Here is a 17,869-nt window from a genome sequence, read left to right as displayed (position 1 = left end):
ATGACCTGATTCTGCACCCATCGCTTAGGTACTTATCAATCTGTATTTTTGTGGAAGGACCATGTTTACACGTGGCCTTTCCTGCCCGCAGTGACCTCGTTCAGAAAGGGATGAAGCCGCTAACTGCTCTAAATAATATTGCCCAATGGCTATCAGGAGAGTTAAGAACACAATCAAGGGCGATTTATTTCATCGGGCATTTCTTAACCTTCACACACAAATCGCCATGATAGCACTTCGGGTGGCACGGTAGCGCAGCGGTAGAGTTGCTGCCTTACAGCCCTTGCAGCGCCGGAGACCCAGGTTCGATCCCGACTACGGGTACTTGTCTGTACGGAGTTTGTACGTTCTCCCCGTGACCACGGGGGTTTTCTCCAAGATTTTCGGTTTCCTCCCACACTCTAAAGACGTGCAGGTTTGTAGGTTAAGTGGCTTGGGTTTGTATACATGGTATATGTGTAAATTGTCCCTAGTGTGGGGATCGCTGGTCAGTACGGACCCGGTGGGCCATTGTGCCTGTTTCCGCGCTGTATCTCTAAACTAAACTAAACACATTGGGAAGATTGATGTTGCTTTCATTTCTCACTTCATCAAGCCTAATATTTTCTCAAGAGCATGGAAATGTCTGTGTGGAAGGGAAAAAAACTGATTAATACCAAATCTTGTCATGACCTCACCTCGTGCATTGTTTTGAAATATGTTCACAGTTTTAAACAGGCGAAGATTTCCAGATACCATCTCCAACCTTTTCCTCGGCACTAAATCTAATATGTTCTCATTCCTGGCATCCGTCCTAAGTATTGAGTAAGCGGCAAATAATCTCCTCTTATCGCCTTTTGCATTTAGTGGCAGTGTATGGGGCCCACTATTTGGTTTAGTTTAGTTTAGAGATACAGCGCATAACAGGCCCTTCGGCCCATCGAGTCCGCACCGACCAACGATCCCTGCACATTAACACTATCCTACACTAGGGCCAATTTACATTTATACCAAGCCAATTAACCTACACACCTGTACGTCTTTGGAGTGTGGGAGGAAAGTGAAGTTCTCAGAGAAAACCCACGGGGAGAATGTACAAACTCCGTACAGACAAACACCCTTAGCAAGGATCGAACCCAGGTCTCTGGTGCTGTAAGACAGCAACTCTACCGCTGCGCCTCCGTGCCGCCCATGTTGAATGTTTAGTGTGAAATTCCAAAGTACTTGGTTGCTCTTTAAATTTGATTCGGACCATAGGACAGTATGACCTCCATCCTGACCCCGGGTGCTGGCTGTGTGGAGTTTGCACGTTCTCCCTGTGACCACGTGGGTTTCTTCCGGGTGCCACATCTCAAAAACGTGGGGGACTGAAGGTTAATTTGGCTTCTGTAACTTGCCCCTAGTGTGCAGGGAGTGGATGAGAAACATCGAACTACATAAAACATAGGACTAGCGTGAATGGGTGATCGATGGTCGGCGTGGACTCAGTGGGCTGAAGGGCCTGTTACCATGCTATATCTGTAAACTGTAACTAAACCAAACTATGTCTGCCAAATGTGGGTCTTATTACACCTTTTGTCCACCATTCTTGAAAAAAAATATTTTCTTGAGGAATTGTTTTGTTAAAAGTTCCAGCTGGTGCTTAAGAATAGATAATAGATTAAAATCATCCAGATTTTATTAATTTATAATATAACGGTGCTAAATCTGGGATTAATTTAAATGCTCTCTTTGCCCATCTTTATTGTTACCTGGGAGGGGCATGATAGTTAATATCTACTTTAAACTTAGTGCAAGAGTTGTAAGTATTCCATGTTGATGTATCTTAGCAATTTGCTAACATCCACTACTTGCATTTATTTTTTTTTTTATTATTTCTCTTCAGTATTACTATCATTACAATAAGAATTTTTTTTGATAATGATAAAATGTTACAGCTCAGAAGAAGGCCATTCGGCCCATTGTGGTCATGGTGTACTGCTTTAAATTTAGTATCTGGTAAATTGCAATGAGCTGTATAAGTCACATTATAATATGTGTGGCGCAGCGGTAGAGTTGTTGTCTTGCAGTGGTTACGGAGCCAGAGATACAGGTTCGATCCTGACGACAGGTGCAGTTTGTCCGTTCTCCCCGTGACCGCATGGGTTTTCTACAAGACCTTCGGTTTCTTCCCACACTCCAAAGGCATACAGGTTTGTGGGTTAATTGGCTTGGTGTGTGTAGCATAGTGTTGGTGTGCGGGGATCGTATGTCGATGTGGGCCGAAGGGCCTGTGTCCGCACTGTATTTCTAAACTAAACAGGTTTTTACATTATTTAACGTTATAACTAAAAAGGAAACAAGAACACCACACATTTCCTTGGATAAATTAATTTATATATATCACTGTGTATCACATTTTGAACACGTAAACAGGTAAATACCGATCTACAGTTAATCAAACATTTAAATTATATCATAATACAAACTCTTTTTATGTAACCAGGATAGAAATTAAACACTAGAGTCCATCATATTTATATCTGTCCAATTTCACCATAACTTACTACATGACTTAGTTTAGTTTAGAGTTACAGCACAGAAACAGGCCCTTTGGCCCACCGAGTCCGTGCCGACCAGCGATCCCCACACACTAACACTATCCTACACACACACACACAAGGGACAATTTACAATTATACCAAGCCAATTAGCTTACAAACGGGTACGTCTTTGCAGTGTGGGAGGAAACCAGAGCACCCGGAGAAAACCCACGTGGTCACAGGGAGAACATACAAACTCCGTACAGACAGCACCCGTAGTCAGGATCGAGCCCGGGTCTCTGGCGCTGTAAGGTGGCAACTCTACTGCTGCGCCACCGTGCCGCACCGTTTCTTAAAAAGTACATTTTATTTTAATAATTGGTTCTGCCGTTCCGGTTTTTCATTCCATGTAGTTCCATGGAACAATCCTTTACCTTAATTTTGAATGACCAGATTTTAGTTTCTTCTTTGCAATGTTGTAATGGTAAACTGAACATCCAGGTCAGTCATGTTCATTTTCAGTGGTCATGGATTGCCATGGCTGGAAGGGATCGGTGGTGAACTGTGTGCTTGCTTTCATCGGTCAGGGCAGGGTATGAGTCAGAAGGTGAGGATTCAGCCTTGGTTAGGCTGCATTTCGAGTAATGCTGGTATTCATTTCTGGTCGCCCCATTACAAGGATGATGTGAATGTTTTGGAAAGGGTGCAGAGAGGGTTCACCAACTGTCCCGTATTAGCCGGGACATCCCGTATATTGGTTTGTCCCATACAGGACCACCCTTGTCCCGTATTGGATTGCTGCTGCTACTCGGGTCGAGGGGACTGTCGGATCGGAGTGTCGTGTCTGGCCACGCCTCAACTGTTGCCCGTGCAGAAGCAGCGCCTCGCCCGTGGCCCCGTCGGTCGGCAGCCCGGCCAGCTGTCCGACCTTCGGACCTCCACTTACCACCGACATCAACACCCCTCCTTCTCACGGTCGACCATCGGTTCATGAGTTGGACGGGGTGCCGGACTTTGTGAGCGACATCACATGGCCCGGGCCAAAACTCCTCAGCTGGCCAGCCGGCTGGGCTTTGTGTGCAGTCCAGCACCCGGGCCAACTCATCATTCACCAAGTCACAGACGAGTCGTTCAACGTCCCGTATTTTGACCTTTTGTTGATTATTTGGGAGTGAGAAAGCTGGCAACGCTAATCACCAGAAGGAACTGCAGATGCTGGTTTAAATCGGTAGACACAAAATGCTGGAGTAACTCAGCCGGACAGGCAGCATCTCTGGAGAGGTCTGAAGAAGAGTCTCAACCCGAAATGTTCACACCATCCTTCTCTCCAGAGATGCCGCCTGTCCCGCTGCATTACTCCAGCATCTTTTGTCAACGTTCACCAGAATGTTGCCCGGACGAGAGGGCGTTCTCTGCAGGGAGAGGTTGCTTTCTCTGTAACACCAAGGTTTGCGGGGAGACCTGATAAAAGTGTATAAAATTACAAGGGGCATAGATACAGTAGACAGCCGGAACCTTGTTCTCAGGATAGAAACATCAAATACTAGAGGGTATAGCTTTAAGGCAAAGGGGACAGAGTTTAAAGAGATGTGCAGGCCAGGTTTTTATACACAGCAAACAATAGTGGCATTTAAGAGATGTTTGGATAGGGGGTAGACACAAAATGCTGGAGTAACTCAGCGGGACAGGCAGCATCTCTGGAGTGAAGGAATGGGTGATGTTTCAGGTCGAGACCCTTCCTCAGATAGGGTTTTGGATGCGCGAGAAATGGAGGGACGTGGAAGAATAGAGGGATATGGATTATGTGCAGGTAGATGGGAGTTGGGATTGCAATTATATTCAGTATAGACATAGCGGACTGTAGGCTCTGTTCTTGTGTTGTTCTGTTCTATGGTCTATGCTACTTGGTCCCAGGATGCTTTCAAGAGAGAGCTAGATAGGGCTCTTAAAGATAGCGGAGTCAGGGGCTATGGGGAGAAGGCAGGAACGGGGTACTGATTGGGGGTGTTCAGCCATGATCACCTTGAATGGCGATGCAGGCTCGAAGGGCCGAATGGCCCACTACTGCACCTATTAGACAATAGTCTATTGTCTATGATGTAGTAAAGACAGTAAAAATGTATCCAAGAGAGAGTTGGATATAGCTGTTGGGGCTAACAGAATCAAGGCATATGGGGAGAAAGCAGGAATGGGCGACTGATTTTGGATGATCAGCCATGATCATATTGAATGGTGGTGCTGGCTCGAAGGGCCGAATGACCTACTCCTGCACCTATTGTCTATGTTTCTATCCAAGTGAGTATTTCTTTCTACAGGATGTGCAGAGTGGCAGAAGATTTTTTTTTTTTTTTGAAGGTTCCCAAGTCTGGAGCAAACTGAGAGGGCCAGCACTGTAGAGTGTGGGATGTTTGTGAATGTTCTAGCAACTGCTAGATTAATGAGATGAATCTGTTCTGATGTGTGGTGCCGTGCGCTCATCAATCTATTTATGGCTGGACCATTGAATCATTCTGCCATCGTGTATTAACCACAGCTAAACCTCAGCATCCCAATGCATGCCTGTTGGCCAGGGCTCATCCCTGGTCAATTCCTCACCGAGTGATAGAGCGTGTAAACAGGCCCATCGGCCCAACTTCCAGGTATCAATGATTCCAGGAATGAGGGGGTTAGCATATGATGAGCGTTTGACAGCACTGGGCCTCGACTCGCTGGAGTTTGGGGAGGGACCTTATTGAAACTTACAGAATAATGAAAGGCATAGATAGAGTGGATGTGGAGAGGATGTTTCCACTGGTGGGAGAGTCTAGGACCAGAGGTCATAGCCTCAGAATTAAAGGGTGCTCTTTTAGAAAGGAGGTGAGGAGGAACTTCTTTAGTCACAGGGTAGTTAATCTGTGGAACTCATTGGCATAGAGGGCTGTGGAGGCCAAGTCAGTGGATATTTTTAAGGCCGAAATAGACAAATTCCCGATTAGAACTACTCCTGCTATTTTTCTATGTTATGGGGAGGGCAGGAAAATGGGATTCGGAGGCAGAGATCAGCCACGATTGAAAGGTGGACTCGCAGCGCCAGAGACCCGGGTTCGATATCGACTACACGTGCTGTCTGTACACAGTTTGCACGTTCTCCCCATGTCCAAGTCCGAGACCTTCAGTTTCTCCCACACTCCAAAGATGTACATGTTTGTAGGTTAAATGGCTTGGTATAAGTGTGAAGTGTCCCTAGTGTGTGTATGGTAGTGTAAAAGTGCGGGGATTGTTGGTCAGTGCGGGCTCGGTGGGCCGAAGGGCCTGTTTCCGCGCTGTATCTCTAAACTAAACTGAAACGAAATAATCTGTTCCACCAAACTTGCCATTCTGCCTCATCCACATGCTCGCCCGAGCCCCGATTTTAACTTGTGAGAATTGAGGTTTTAGTGTAGTTTAGAGATACAGCGAGGACACACAGACCATCAAGTACACACAGACCAGCGATCCCCGCACATTAACGCTATCCTACACACTAGGGTCAATTTACAATTATGCCGAGCCAATTAACCTGCAAACCTGTACATGTTTGGAGTGTGGGAGGAAACCAGAGCATCTGGAGAAACCCAACACGGTCACAGGGAGAATGTACAAACTCCGTACAGTACAGCACCCACAGTCAGGATCGAACCTGGAATTCTGGCGCTGTGGAAGGCAGCAACTCTACCGCTGTGCCACCCTGCCGCCCAATTTAATAGTGATGTAAAAAAATAAATCTGGGGTAAGTGATTGGCCAGCGATTCAGTGGGTTCCCTGGTATCAGAAGATGGTTGGACTGCCAGCCACGTTGACTTGCTGGCTCGAAGGGCCGAATGGCCTACTCCCTGTATTCACCTATTGTCTATTGCAGGGTTGGGGAACCTGCGGCCTTAATCTAGGCCCTTAAGTGCGGCCTTTTGAATGAATCCAGATTGTGTAGAAAAAACCCTTTTATTTTTATTAATATGTTTTTGTTTGTCTTTTATTATTTTTATTTTAATCTTAAAATGAATGTATTTAAAATACCAAAGAGTAAAAGAAGATTCAACAAAATAATCCTATATCTAATTGAAGTTTCTTGGAATGCGGCCTTATTAGATTACAGCTAACTTAATGCGGCCTTCAAACATGAAAAGGTTCCCCACCCCTGGTCTATCGACTACTTTTCACGCAGCATTCAGAGCAGGGAACGTCTCAAACGTTGTACAGCGTGAACTAAACCTCACGTAAGCACATCATGTGCAGGAAAACCCGCACTTGGATAAATATTTTTAAATCGGGAATGAGGGAATTGCAAAGGAAAGGCGTGAAGTCGGACCAAATGGTCTAAATGTTCGCAGTAGGACCAAATGGAAGGAACTGCAGATGCTGGTTGAAACTGAAGATAGACACAAAAAGCTGGAGTAACTTAGCGGGACGGACAGCATCTCTGGAGAAAAGGAATAGGTGACGTTTCGGGTTGAGACCCTTCTTCAATCTCCAGTCTGAAGAAGGGTCTCGACCCGAAACATCACCTATTCCTTCTTTCCAGAGCTGCTGCCTGACCCCGCTGAGTTACTCCAGCTTTTGGTGTCTATCTTCAGCATGAGGTAGGAGCCTTATAAACATCATCATGCTCAATTTGTATCTTAAAATTCTAAAATACACGTGCTGTTTGTTTAGAGTGTGAACTGAACTTCTTTCGTTGCTTGTCATGGTGTTTGCCGAGTTCAATGTTTACTCGTCTCTCCTTCGTCTCATCCCGAAACATCACCCGTCCCTTTTCTCCAGACATGCTCCCTGTCCCGCTGAGTTACTCCAGCTTTTTGAGTCCGTCTACGGTTTAAACCTCTCTGCACAGTCCTCCCTGCGCAGGTTCACGGACTGTTGTGCTGCTACAAAGTAATGGGCCTCTTCCACTTAGGCGATTTTTTTTTTGAGGCAACTACAGGCTCAAAACTTTCACCATGTTGAAAAGTTTTCAGCGACAGTGGCGACAATTTTTGTTGTCGTAGCTTGTTGTAGGTGCTGTCGTAGGTTGTCGCCAGGTGAATTCCATTAAAACTAGTCCCTGGCAGTCGCCTCAAGAGTCACCTAAGTGGGACAGGCCCATATGAATGTCATTGTGCCGTTCCAGGACACATGACAATAAAACACCCTTGACTCTAAAGCTTTGGAGGGTGTTGTAGAAACACTTGTACAGCTGAGTGGCTCAATTTCAATACCCACCCACCTAACTGACGAAGGCTAATATGCCAAAAGCCTTCTTACCCGCCCTACCGAGCTGTGATGCCACTTTCATGGAACGGTGCATCCGTCGAGGTTGAGGATCTGTTTTTTTTAAAAAAAGAATTAAGAACAATCTTTAATGAAATCCAGGAGTAATTAAACATTCATTAATTTAGGAAGAGTTTCAATAGATTCATCTTCCGGTATATAGCTAAAAGTGAAGTTCTGATTAATCAATGTGCTGGGATCTAGGTTCTCAATGGAGAACCGTGCACAGGGCTATGTTGTTTTTATGGAGTCTCAGGTGGATTATGAGTCCAATCCTGGCTTTGAAAGTTCTTCAGCATTCAGGACGGGTAATTCTAGATGGCAGATCGGCCTTTGGTTGTTGCTACCTCTCTTTCCGTTTTCTTCTCTTTTCTTCTAATTCCGCGCATCTCTTGGCCTCGAAGGTCGCTGTTCCTTGTTGGATGATGGTTCGCCAGAGTTTCCTGTCCTTGGCATTGGTTTCCCAATTGTCGATGTCGATTGCACATTTCTTCATGCTGGCTTTTTTTTTTTTTTTTTTTTAATTTTATTTTTATTAGCAGTACAGTAAATCACATTAATACATCGCATATATCTTATTACATTATGTTGTACCACTTCATTTTTTGAGCTTTAAAAAAGATAGAAATAAAAGAAGTAAGGAAAGTAAGCAAGAATCGTGAAGGTGCAGGAAAGTGTTGGGAGAAGAGAACCCCTTAGGGAAGGAATTAGAGAAGGAAGTAAAGAAAAGAAATAAGACCCTAGAAAGGAAAGAAAAAAAAAAGAAGAAAGGAAAATCAATCGCTCTATTGTAACACAAAACTCCGCAAAAAGGATATACCAGCCGTGTTTTTATTATGCTGGCTTTTAAGGCGTGTTTGAATCTCTTCTTTTGTCCGCCTCCTTTCCGTTTGCCTTCTTTAAGCTGGGAGTAGAAGGTTTGCTTTGGTAGACGCTCGTCTTCCATCCGAACAAGACCGACCCATCTTGGTTGGTTCTTGATGACGAAGGCTTCGATGCTACATGTTTTCGCTTCATTCAGCCCGCTGACGTTGGTTCTTCTGTCTTCCCAGCTGATATTTAAGCTGCTTCGAAGACATCGTTGATGGAAGTTTTCAAGTGTTTCCAGATGGCGTCGGTATGTTGTCCAGGTTTCTGACGTTGGAATCACCACTGCCTTGTACACTAACATTTTGGTGTCTGTTCAGATGTCACGATTTTGAAAGACTCTCGTCCGACGACGTCCAAAAGCTGTTCCAGCACACTTAAGGCGATGTTGGATCTCGTCATCAAGGTCAACATTGGAGGAGAGGTGGCTTCCAGGGTACGGAAAGTGATCCACATTTTCCAGGGTTGTTTCACCGAGTTGAATTGACGGTTCTTTGGTTCTGTCTCAGTTGGTGACAAATCATTGTGCTCAGCGCATAATCTGAATCTGAAACTAACATTAGGAATTTTTCATTAATATTCACATGACCAGCAATTCTGAGTTCAAACGCAGGTAATAATTACTGCTCTAAATTGATGATCAATCCATCTTTTGGAACATTTGACCTTATATAATGACATTTATAAAGAGCCATGCTGCCATGGCATGGTTTTATGCCCCATAAATTATTGGCAATGAAACCAGAGGGACTGCTAATTATAATGATGTAACTGCATTGACTTGTTCAATCATTGAAGGACACAAAGTGCTGGAGTTAACCATGGAATAACAGCATCTCTGCATCAGTATGGATAGGTGACGTTTTGGGTCGGGACCCTTCTTCAGAGTCATTAACTTTGTTTGCATTCTGTAGATAGATGGATTGCAAAGTCCGGCACTTTATTTTAAGGATCAACTCAGATATTTCAAGGACGGTATGTTTGCTTATCGATGGCTTGTTCCAGAAAAGTAAAACAAGCCCACTTTGGACATTTCCATAGTGTCCGAGTGTCCCTTTGTTTCACTTGGTATCAGCTGAATGTGAGATAGGAAATCAAGCTAAGAAGTCTTGCAAAGTGTCAATTTGACATATTCTTTGCTCCGTTAAAACACCAACTTGTGTATCGTTTTTAGTTTATTTTAGAGATCACAGCGTGGAAACACAGCATTCGGCCCAGCGAGTCCATGCCATCCATCGATCACCCACTCTTTGTTCTATGTTATCCCATTTTCTCATCCACTCCATACACAATGAGAGCAATGAATCTACAAACCCGCATGTTTCTGGGATGTGGGACGGACTGGCATACACTGTGCTCGTTCATCTGACGTAACAACAGAATCAAGTGATATAATTCCCCTCTTCGAGCAGCCGGAGGCAACCCACGCGGTCACAGAGAGAACGTGCAAACTCCACACAGACAGCACCCGAGGCCAGGATTGAACCTGGTTCTCTGGCACTGTGAGTCAGCAGCTTAACCACAGCAGTGCCACTGTGCCGGTTTAGTTTAGAGATACAGCAAGGAAACAGGCCCTTCAGCCCACCGAGTCTGCACTGACCAGCGATCCCTGTACACTAGCACTATCCCACACACGTTAGGGACAATTTACAATTTTTTACCTTAGCCAATGAGCCTACAAACCTGTACGTCTTTGGTGTGTGGGAGGAAACCGGAGCACCCGGAGAAAACCCACACGGGTCACATGGAGGACGTACAAACTCTGTACAGACAGCGCCCGTAGTCACGATGGAACCCGGGTCGCTGGTGCTGTGGGGCAGCAACTCTCAATATTGTCTCTACAGATTTTCTTACAGAAAATACTGTGCAAGTTTATTGCATTTGAAGTACGTCAACAAGATTGCTCTTAAAGCTATTTAAGTAACTACGACTGTCAAATGGAACAGATGAGGTTGAACAGAATGGTTTACACAAAGCAGCTTGCTGTCGCAAATGGTTGATGAGGGGGGAGTAAATTGTGAAAACTAACAAACTGTTCAAGAGATACCAATTTGCTTGCTTGCTACAGAAATCACATTCATATCTTTTCCATAATTCAACCTGTGGAGTAAAGGACAAAGCCTTGTAAATTATAAAGGAGGGGTGATGTTTTGGGCCTGGACCCTTCTTCAGACTGAGAGTCAGGGGGAGAGAGAAACTGCAGGTGAGAGCAATCGCAGAGCATTGAAGATAAAGGTCTCGATCCGAAACATCACCCATCCTTTATCTCCAGAGATGCTGCCTGACCCGCTGAGTTACTCCAGCACTTTGCGTCTACCTTTGGCAAAAGTACACCTCCCTTCAGGTCAGACGCCCAAAGGAGTTCAGAAGGTCATAAGTGATAGGAGCAGAATTGGGCCATTCGGCCCATCATGTCTACTCTGACATACAATCACGGCAGATCTATCTCTCCTTCCTAACCCAATACTCTTGCCTTCTCCCCATAACCTCTGACACCTGTACTAATCAAAAATCTGTCTAACTCTGCCTTAAAACTATCCATTGATTTGGCTTCCACAGTGTTCTGTTGTTGGCATGCTGTATGCCACACAAGAGCCTCGTCATATTTATAATGGCTTTCAGCAGCTTTTAGGTCCCAAGGTATAAGGGAAAATACACATAGAAAAGGCCATGCAATATATGGGCTTTACATACATAAGCAAGAATTATGTCATAAAGTGATACAGCGTGGAAACAGGCCCTTCGGCCCAACTTGCCCACACCCACCAACATAACCCAGCTACACTGGTCCCACCTGCCATATCGTTCTAAACCTGTCCTATCCATGTATCTAACTGTTTCTTAAATGTTGGGATAGTCCCTGCCTCAACTACCTCCTCTGGCAGCTCGTTCCATACACCCACCACCCTTTGTGTGAAAAAGTTACCCCCCAGATTCCTATTAACTTGTTTCCCCTTCACCTTGAACCTATGTCCTCTGGTCCTCGATTTACCTACTCTGGGCAAGAGATTCTGTGTTTAGTTTAGAGATACAGTGCGTATACAGGCCCTTCGGCCCACCGGGTCCGCGCCGACCAGCGATCCCCGCACATTAACACTATTCTACACCCACTAGGGACAATTGTTTACATTTACCAAGTCAATGTACCTACAAACCTGTACGTCTTTGGAGTGTGGGAGGAAATCTAACATCTCGGAGAAACCACACGCAGGTCACGGGGAGAAAGTACAAACTCCGTACAGACAGCACCCGTAGTCGGGATCGAACCTGGGCCTCCGGCGCTGCATTCGCTGTAAGGCGTCAACTCTACCGCTGAGCCACCATGACCGCCCTACCTGATCTATTCCTCTCATGATTTTCTACACCTCAATAGGATGCATAAGTGCATAGAGTAATGGGGCTGTCCCACTGTACGAGCTAATTCAAGAGTTCTCCCGAGTTTCCCCCCCGATTCAAACTCGGAGGATTACGGTAATAGCCCCTCGAGGGTACTCGGGGCTCTCGTGGACATTTTTCAACGTTGAAAAGTCTTCATGAGCTTACCACGTTTCCCGAGTACCTGCCGTTAGCGTTACGAGCCGCTAAGAGACGTCCCGAGCTCCGACGTACCCTCTACGTACATTCTATGTGCTTACCACGAGTTGATTTTTTTTAAACTCGGGAGAGCTCTTGCATTTCCTCGGACAGTGGGACAGCCCCATTACAAGGCCATGGAATATTGAAAGCTGTTTTAAGTCAACCCTAGTTGGAAAAACATTAAAACAATACCGTGGGATGATTCGAGATTCAGCAGAGATAAATAATGAATGTGAGCTGGCTTTATCTATGCTCAAAGCAATTCCTCATTTATCCTTGGTTTTTCTTGGGAATACAATGGGAACTAAATGTCAGCTTGATTGTTCAGCACGGATTCCAACTTGGGGGCTGAGGCCCGTTCTAAATCGTCAGAGAGCTTCTTAAAGCAATTGGCTTTTGAAAGATTAGCCACAGATGTTGGTTTATTTTTAAATTATCCTCCCGGAATGATTTTGAACAGGTGGCACACAGTTCCACTTTTCTTTGATGCACTTGCATATTTTTGCCTGCCAGAACTATTTTCTATCTATATTTATGCATACTTGAGATATAACTTCAAAAAGAACGTTATTTTTCAAAGCCGTTAAATTTCTATGTAATATGTCGACTCCTGTGCTGGAAGTACATTTTCTACACTGAATTGATTTTATTTGAATCAAACAGAAAGCCAGCATGTATTTCCATGTTTTATCCTTGGTTTACATCTTATTTTTGCCTTTAAAATATGAAGGAGTTTTAAAATCTTACAACACAGTTACTTGATATATGGTTCTCAAACAAAAACTATTACTGATTAATTGCAGGAGCAAACTCTCTCTTCCTGACATACACCTTCCACTGCCTCTCTCCACCTCCATTATATTTTTCTCCTCCACTCCTTATCTTTTATCCTTTCCACTGGCCCTCTTCCCCATTCCCGTCCCCTCTACCCCCCTCCATTCCCAACTCACTATCTTTCTCTCCATCTCTCCATTTCTGTCTTATGAAGAAAGACTGGATAGACTTGGTTTATACTCTCTAGAATTTAGGAGATTGAGAGGGGATCTTATAGAAACTTACAAAATTCTTAAGGGGTTGGACAGGCTAGATGCAGGAAGATTGTTCCCGATGTTGGGGAAGTCCAGGACAAGGGGTCACAGCTTAAGGATAAGGGGGGAAATCCTTTAAAACCGAGATGAGGAGAACTTTTTTTCACACAGAATCTCTGGAATCTCTGGAACTCTCTGCCACAGAGGGTAGTTGAGGCCAGTTCATTGGCTATATTTAAGAGGGAGTTAGATGTGGCCCTTGTGGCCAAGGGGATCAGAGGGTATGGAGAGAAGGCAGGTACGGGATACTGAGTTGGATGATCAGCCATGATCATATTGAATGGTGGTGCAGGCTCGAAGGGCCGAATGGCCTACTCCTGCACCTAATTTCTATGTTTCTATGTTTCCCATTCTCTCTCCTCCTGTCCATTTCCCCATCCTCTCTCTTCCCCTCCATTCCGCACTCTCTCTTTCGCTCCATTCCCCATTCTCTCCCTCTCTTCCTCTCCATTTTCCCCCTCTCTCCCTCTCTCTCCCCCCCCCCCCCTTCATTCTTACACATGTCCATTCTCTATCTCTTCCTCACCCCTCCCTCACTGAGTGTTGGCACATTGGCCAAGTCTTCACTCCTGCGTCTTGAGGCAGAGGCTTGTGATCCAAGATAGACACAAAACACTGGAGTAGCTCAGCAGGACAGGCAGCATCGGTGGAGAGAAGGAATGCGACGAGAAACCTTTTTCTGCCCCTTCCTACATATTTCACGATCTAAAACCATGGGAGCTGGAGGAAGAGAGGGTGCGATTTCAAGATGGCAGTGGAATGGGGTGGGGAAGTTAAGAAACGGAGGCAAAAGTTGGCCATTCAGCCCCTCGTGCTTGTTCTGCCATCCGGTAAGAAGCCTCCTACCTCTGCTCCACTTTCTTGCCCTAACCCTGCAACCTTTGCTTTGTTTAAAACGGTGTTGGAGTAGTGAAAGGAGATATGGTGTGAGTTTGGAAGTACCTGATCTCGTGAGGCAGTGCGAATGTTCTTGTCCAAGAGTTTGTTTCTATAACACGACTCATTCAATCTCTTTCCAGTTACCACGCACGGGTAACCTGATAATCTGCAATTACATCTCGCATATACTTACGTCGCTGATTAATTGACTGTCCCAACTTTTCATCCAGCGGCCTTGAGTTTGCTTGTTCAGAAAGCGACAAAATAATCCTCCTTTAGATTACTTTAGAGATACAGCACGAAAACAGGCCCTTCGGCCCACCGAGCCTGCACAGACCAGCAATCCCCACACACTAACACTATGATGCACACACTAGGGACAATTATACAATTACACCAAGCCTATAAACCTGTACGTCTTTGGAGTGTGGGAGGAAACCGGAGCTCCCGGAGAAAAACCCACGCGGTCATGGGGAGAACGAACAAACCCCGTACATAGTCAGGATCGAACCCGAGTCTCTGGCACTATAATCGCTGTAAGGCAGCAACTCTACCGCTGCGCCACCGTGCTGCTAATGCTTCTTTGGGTAATGTTTTTTGAAGTTTGAATAAGACGGATAGCTAATTCGTAATAGCACTCATTTGGGAACGGAAAAAAAAAAATTCCACCCAACATGTCTTGCGTGGTCTCATAGCCAGTCGGTTAATCAGTTGCCAGTTTACATGTTCGAGCTGTTCATGAGCTTGTGTAATGAGTGTAAAGGATTAGAGCTGCCTTTATTGTGATCAGCGGTTACAAGTTTAAATGTGTCTCCTGTTCAGCGTGGGGGGTAAGACATACACAAAGCAGTATTTGTTCAGATGCATAATTTAGTGGTCTTAAAACAGGCAGTAATCCAACATTTAAAAATAATGAAGAAATTGGCAAATCTGTTGTCCTGTCCTGTACTATTAAGTGTGAGTTTCGAGGGTGGGTGAAATCGTATTCGGATACGATTCCTGCAGTTCCTCCTTTTTTCCCTTCCTTATTCTTGTTTTTTTGTTGTTGGGGTAACGAGGTAACGTAAGCTGCTTCATGGAGAGGAGGTATTATTAGAATTCGGCCGAGCTCAGCTTGGCTTTGGGAACTGCTCCATCCAAGACCGCAAGAAATTGCAGCGAATTGTGGACGCAGCCTAGACCATCACACAAACCAACCTTCTTCCTTCCACTGACTCCATTTATACGGCGCGCTGCTTTAGCAAGGCCAGCAGCGTAATCAAGGACGAGTCGCACCCCGGCCACTCCCTCTTCTCCCCTCTCCCATCTGGCAAAAGGTACAGAAGTGTGAAAACGCACACCTCCAGATTCGGGGACAGTTTCTTCCCAGCTGTTATCAGGCAGCTGAACCATCCTACCACAATCAAAGAGCAGCCCTGAACTACCATCTGCCTCATTGGTGTCCCTCGGACTATCCTTGATCGGACCTTGCTGGCTCTACCTTGCACTAAACGCTATTCCCTTATCGTGTATCTGTACATTGTAAACGGCATCAGATTCACGCAACAAAAGCTTTTCACTGTAGCTCAGTGCACGTGACACTGAACTAAAGTGAAACTGAAACATCTCTGGAGAACAGGGATAGGTGACGTTTTCAGGTCGGGATCCTTTTTCAGTCACCACTTTGTGTCCTATGGTGTAAAGCAGCAGCAGCTGAAGTTCCTTGTTTCTACATTGAAGGGGGAAAAAAAGGAGCTCTGAAAAGTTAACAAATATGATGCGACTTGTACTTAAAGGGGGTTTTAATTAGTTTTGGTAATTGTTCTGCAACAAGGCTGAGTGTTCAAAGGCAGGAACTTTGTGTTAAACCACACACACACACACACATACACACACACACACACACACACACACAGGCTGAGAGGATGCAAAGCAGATGCCCGTTGTCAGTTTTGGGCAAAATGCATTCTTGATCTAACGAATAACAGGAAATTGAGAAAATCTGGCAGAACTCCACCAAAGTCCAAGCTGAACTGTTCCATCGCATGGAAATGTGTAGGAAGGAACTGCAGATGCTGGTTTAAACCAAATTAATATGGATTTCTCTAACTTTGAGTGACCCCCTGAGGAGAATTTTATTTCATCTGAGGGTGGTGAATCTGTGGCATTCATTGCCACAGAAGGCTGTGGAGGCCAAGTCAGTGGATATTTTTAAGCCAGAGGCAGATAGATTCTTGATTAGTGCGGTTATGAGGAGAAGGCAGGAGAATGGGGTTGGGAGGGAGAGATAGATCAGCCATGAATGAATGGGGGAGTAGACTTGGTTATGACCTTATGATCATTGTCAATATCTCTCTTTTCCCTTTCCCCTAACACCCCCAGTCTGAAGAAGGGTCTCGACCTGAAACGTCACCCATTCCTTCTCCAGTTATGGGTTCCTCCAGCATTTTGTGTCCACCCTTGTACGGACATTATTGGTGGAAGTGACAGCGAAGAAAGAGCAGCATTTCCATCCGATTACTTTGACAAATCCACCGTAATTGCCAGCACTTAATCAATACCGGTCGATAAAATATCCACCAGCAGCGTTTGATCGCATTTTGGTTCAAGAAGCTGTTTCAATTCGTTCATGAAGAAGGTAGTTCTAAAACTGACACTAACATGTTTCTTCCAGCACGGTTTTGAAATCTTACAGCCTCCGTGGCACGTCACTCGATTCCAGCGCTGTAATAGCAACTCAGTTTACATTTGTACTTGTGCTTGTGATTCAGTCTTGTGCTAATTGATTTGATTGTGCCTGGGCAGCCAGTTTCCCTGACAGCAGAAGCAACCTAGCATTGACAGCTCTTAACAACCTGACGAGCCTTCAATCCCTTGACCTTCCATGGTTTGAGCAGCATGTTTAAGACTGTAAAGCATGAAGCTGGCTCGAATGTAGCCGGCTACTGCCAGAGCCTGGGCTGCCAAGTATGTGTTTTGTATTTAAGTACCCAAGCCTTCGAGCCTGTCGCGTGACCAGTCCTGTTGTAGTATCTCTGTTGTGGTGGGCTTACCAATGGCTGTTTTGCCGTTTGCAGGAAGATCTGCCTGCATTGCAAGTGCCCACGCGAGGACCACTCCGCCACCGTGATGCCGCTGGAAATGGAGAAGACCGTCAACAAGCTCATGTACGACTTTCAGAGGAACTCCACGTCCGACGATGACTCTGGCTGTGCTCTGGAGGAATATGCCTGGGTTCCTCCCGGTCTCAAGCCCGAGCAGGTAAATGTCAAATCCGCTGGCTGTGTCTGCCGTCGAAATCTGTTCCGGGATGAGTAATGACTGTTTCCGTACAACATCCAGATTTGTTTGTGAATGCATGTTATGTTATTTCATTTCACTTCATAGAAACAGATCTTTACGATCTCCCATCTAGAAATGATCCAAAACAGCCTGTCGCTCCAGTCGAGAAAACTTCAGTTAGAGGGCGGCACGGTGGCGCAGCTGGTAGAGTCGCTGCCTCACAGCACCAGACACCCGGGTTTGATCCCAAACTCGGGTGCTGTCTGTGTGTGGAGTTTGCAAGTTCCTCCGGGTGCCCAGGTTTTCTCACAGATCCCAAAAGGCGTGTAGGATTGTGGAACAGCCGGCCTCTGTAAATTGCCCCAAGTGTGTAGGGAATGGGTGTGAAAGTGGGACAACGTAGAACTAATGTGAACGGGTGATTGATAGTCGGCG

The 17,869-nt window shown here is 45.4% G+C and overlaps 1 protein-coding gene across 9 annotated transcripts in view; it reads left to right on the top strand.

Moving 5' to 3' along the window:
- Positions 1-17,869, top strand: part of prickle2b (prickle homolog 2b) — a 165,556-nt gene that overhangs the window by 113,277 nt on the left and 34,410 nt on the right. For all 9 annotated transcript variants that reach the window (XM_055647614.1, XM_055647608.1, XM_055647609.1 and 6 more), the window contains one exon: positions 17,230-17,413. In XM_055647614.1, coding sequence (XP_055503589.1) covers positions 17,282-17,413 — 132 coding nt within the window. In that variant the 5' untranslated portion in view covers positions 17,230-17,281. The remainder of the gene's footprint in view (positions 1-17,229; positions 17,414-17,869) is intronic.

The sequence above is a fragment of the Leucoraja erinacea genome, chromosome 16 (assembly GCF_028641065.1).
Source record: "Leucoraja erinacea ecotype New England chromosome 16, Leri_hhj_1, whole genome shotgun sequence".
Lineage (NCBI taxonomy): Eukaryota > Metazoa > Chordata > Chondrichthyes > Rajiformes > Rajidae > Leucoraja > Leucoraja erinaceus.
The sequence above is the reverse complement of the archived record's forward strand: the minus strand, read 5'-3'. Positions and strand labels throughout refer to the sequence as shown.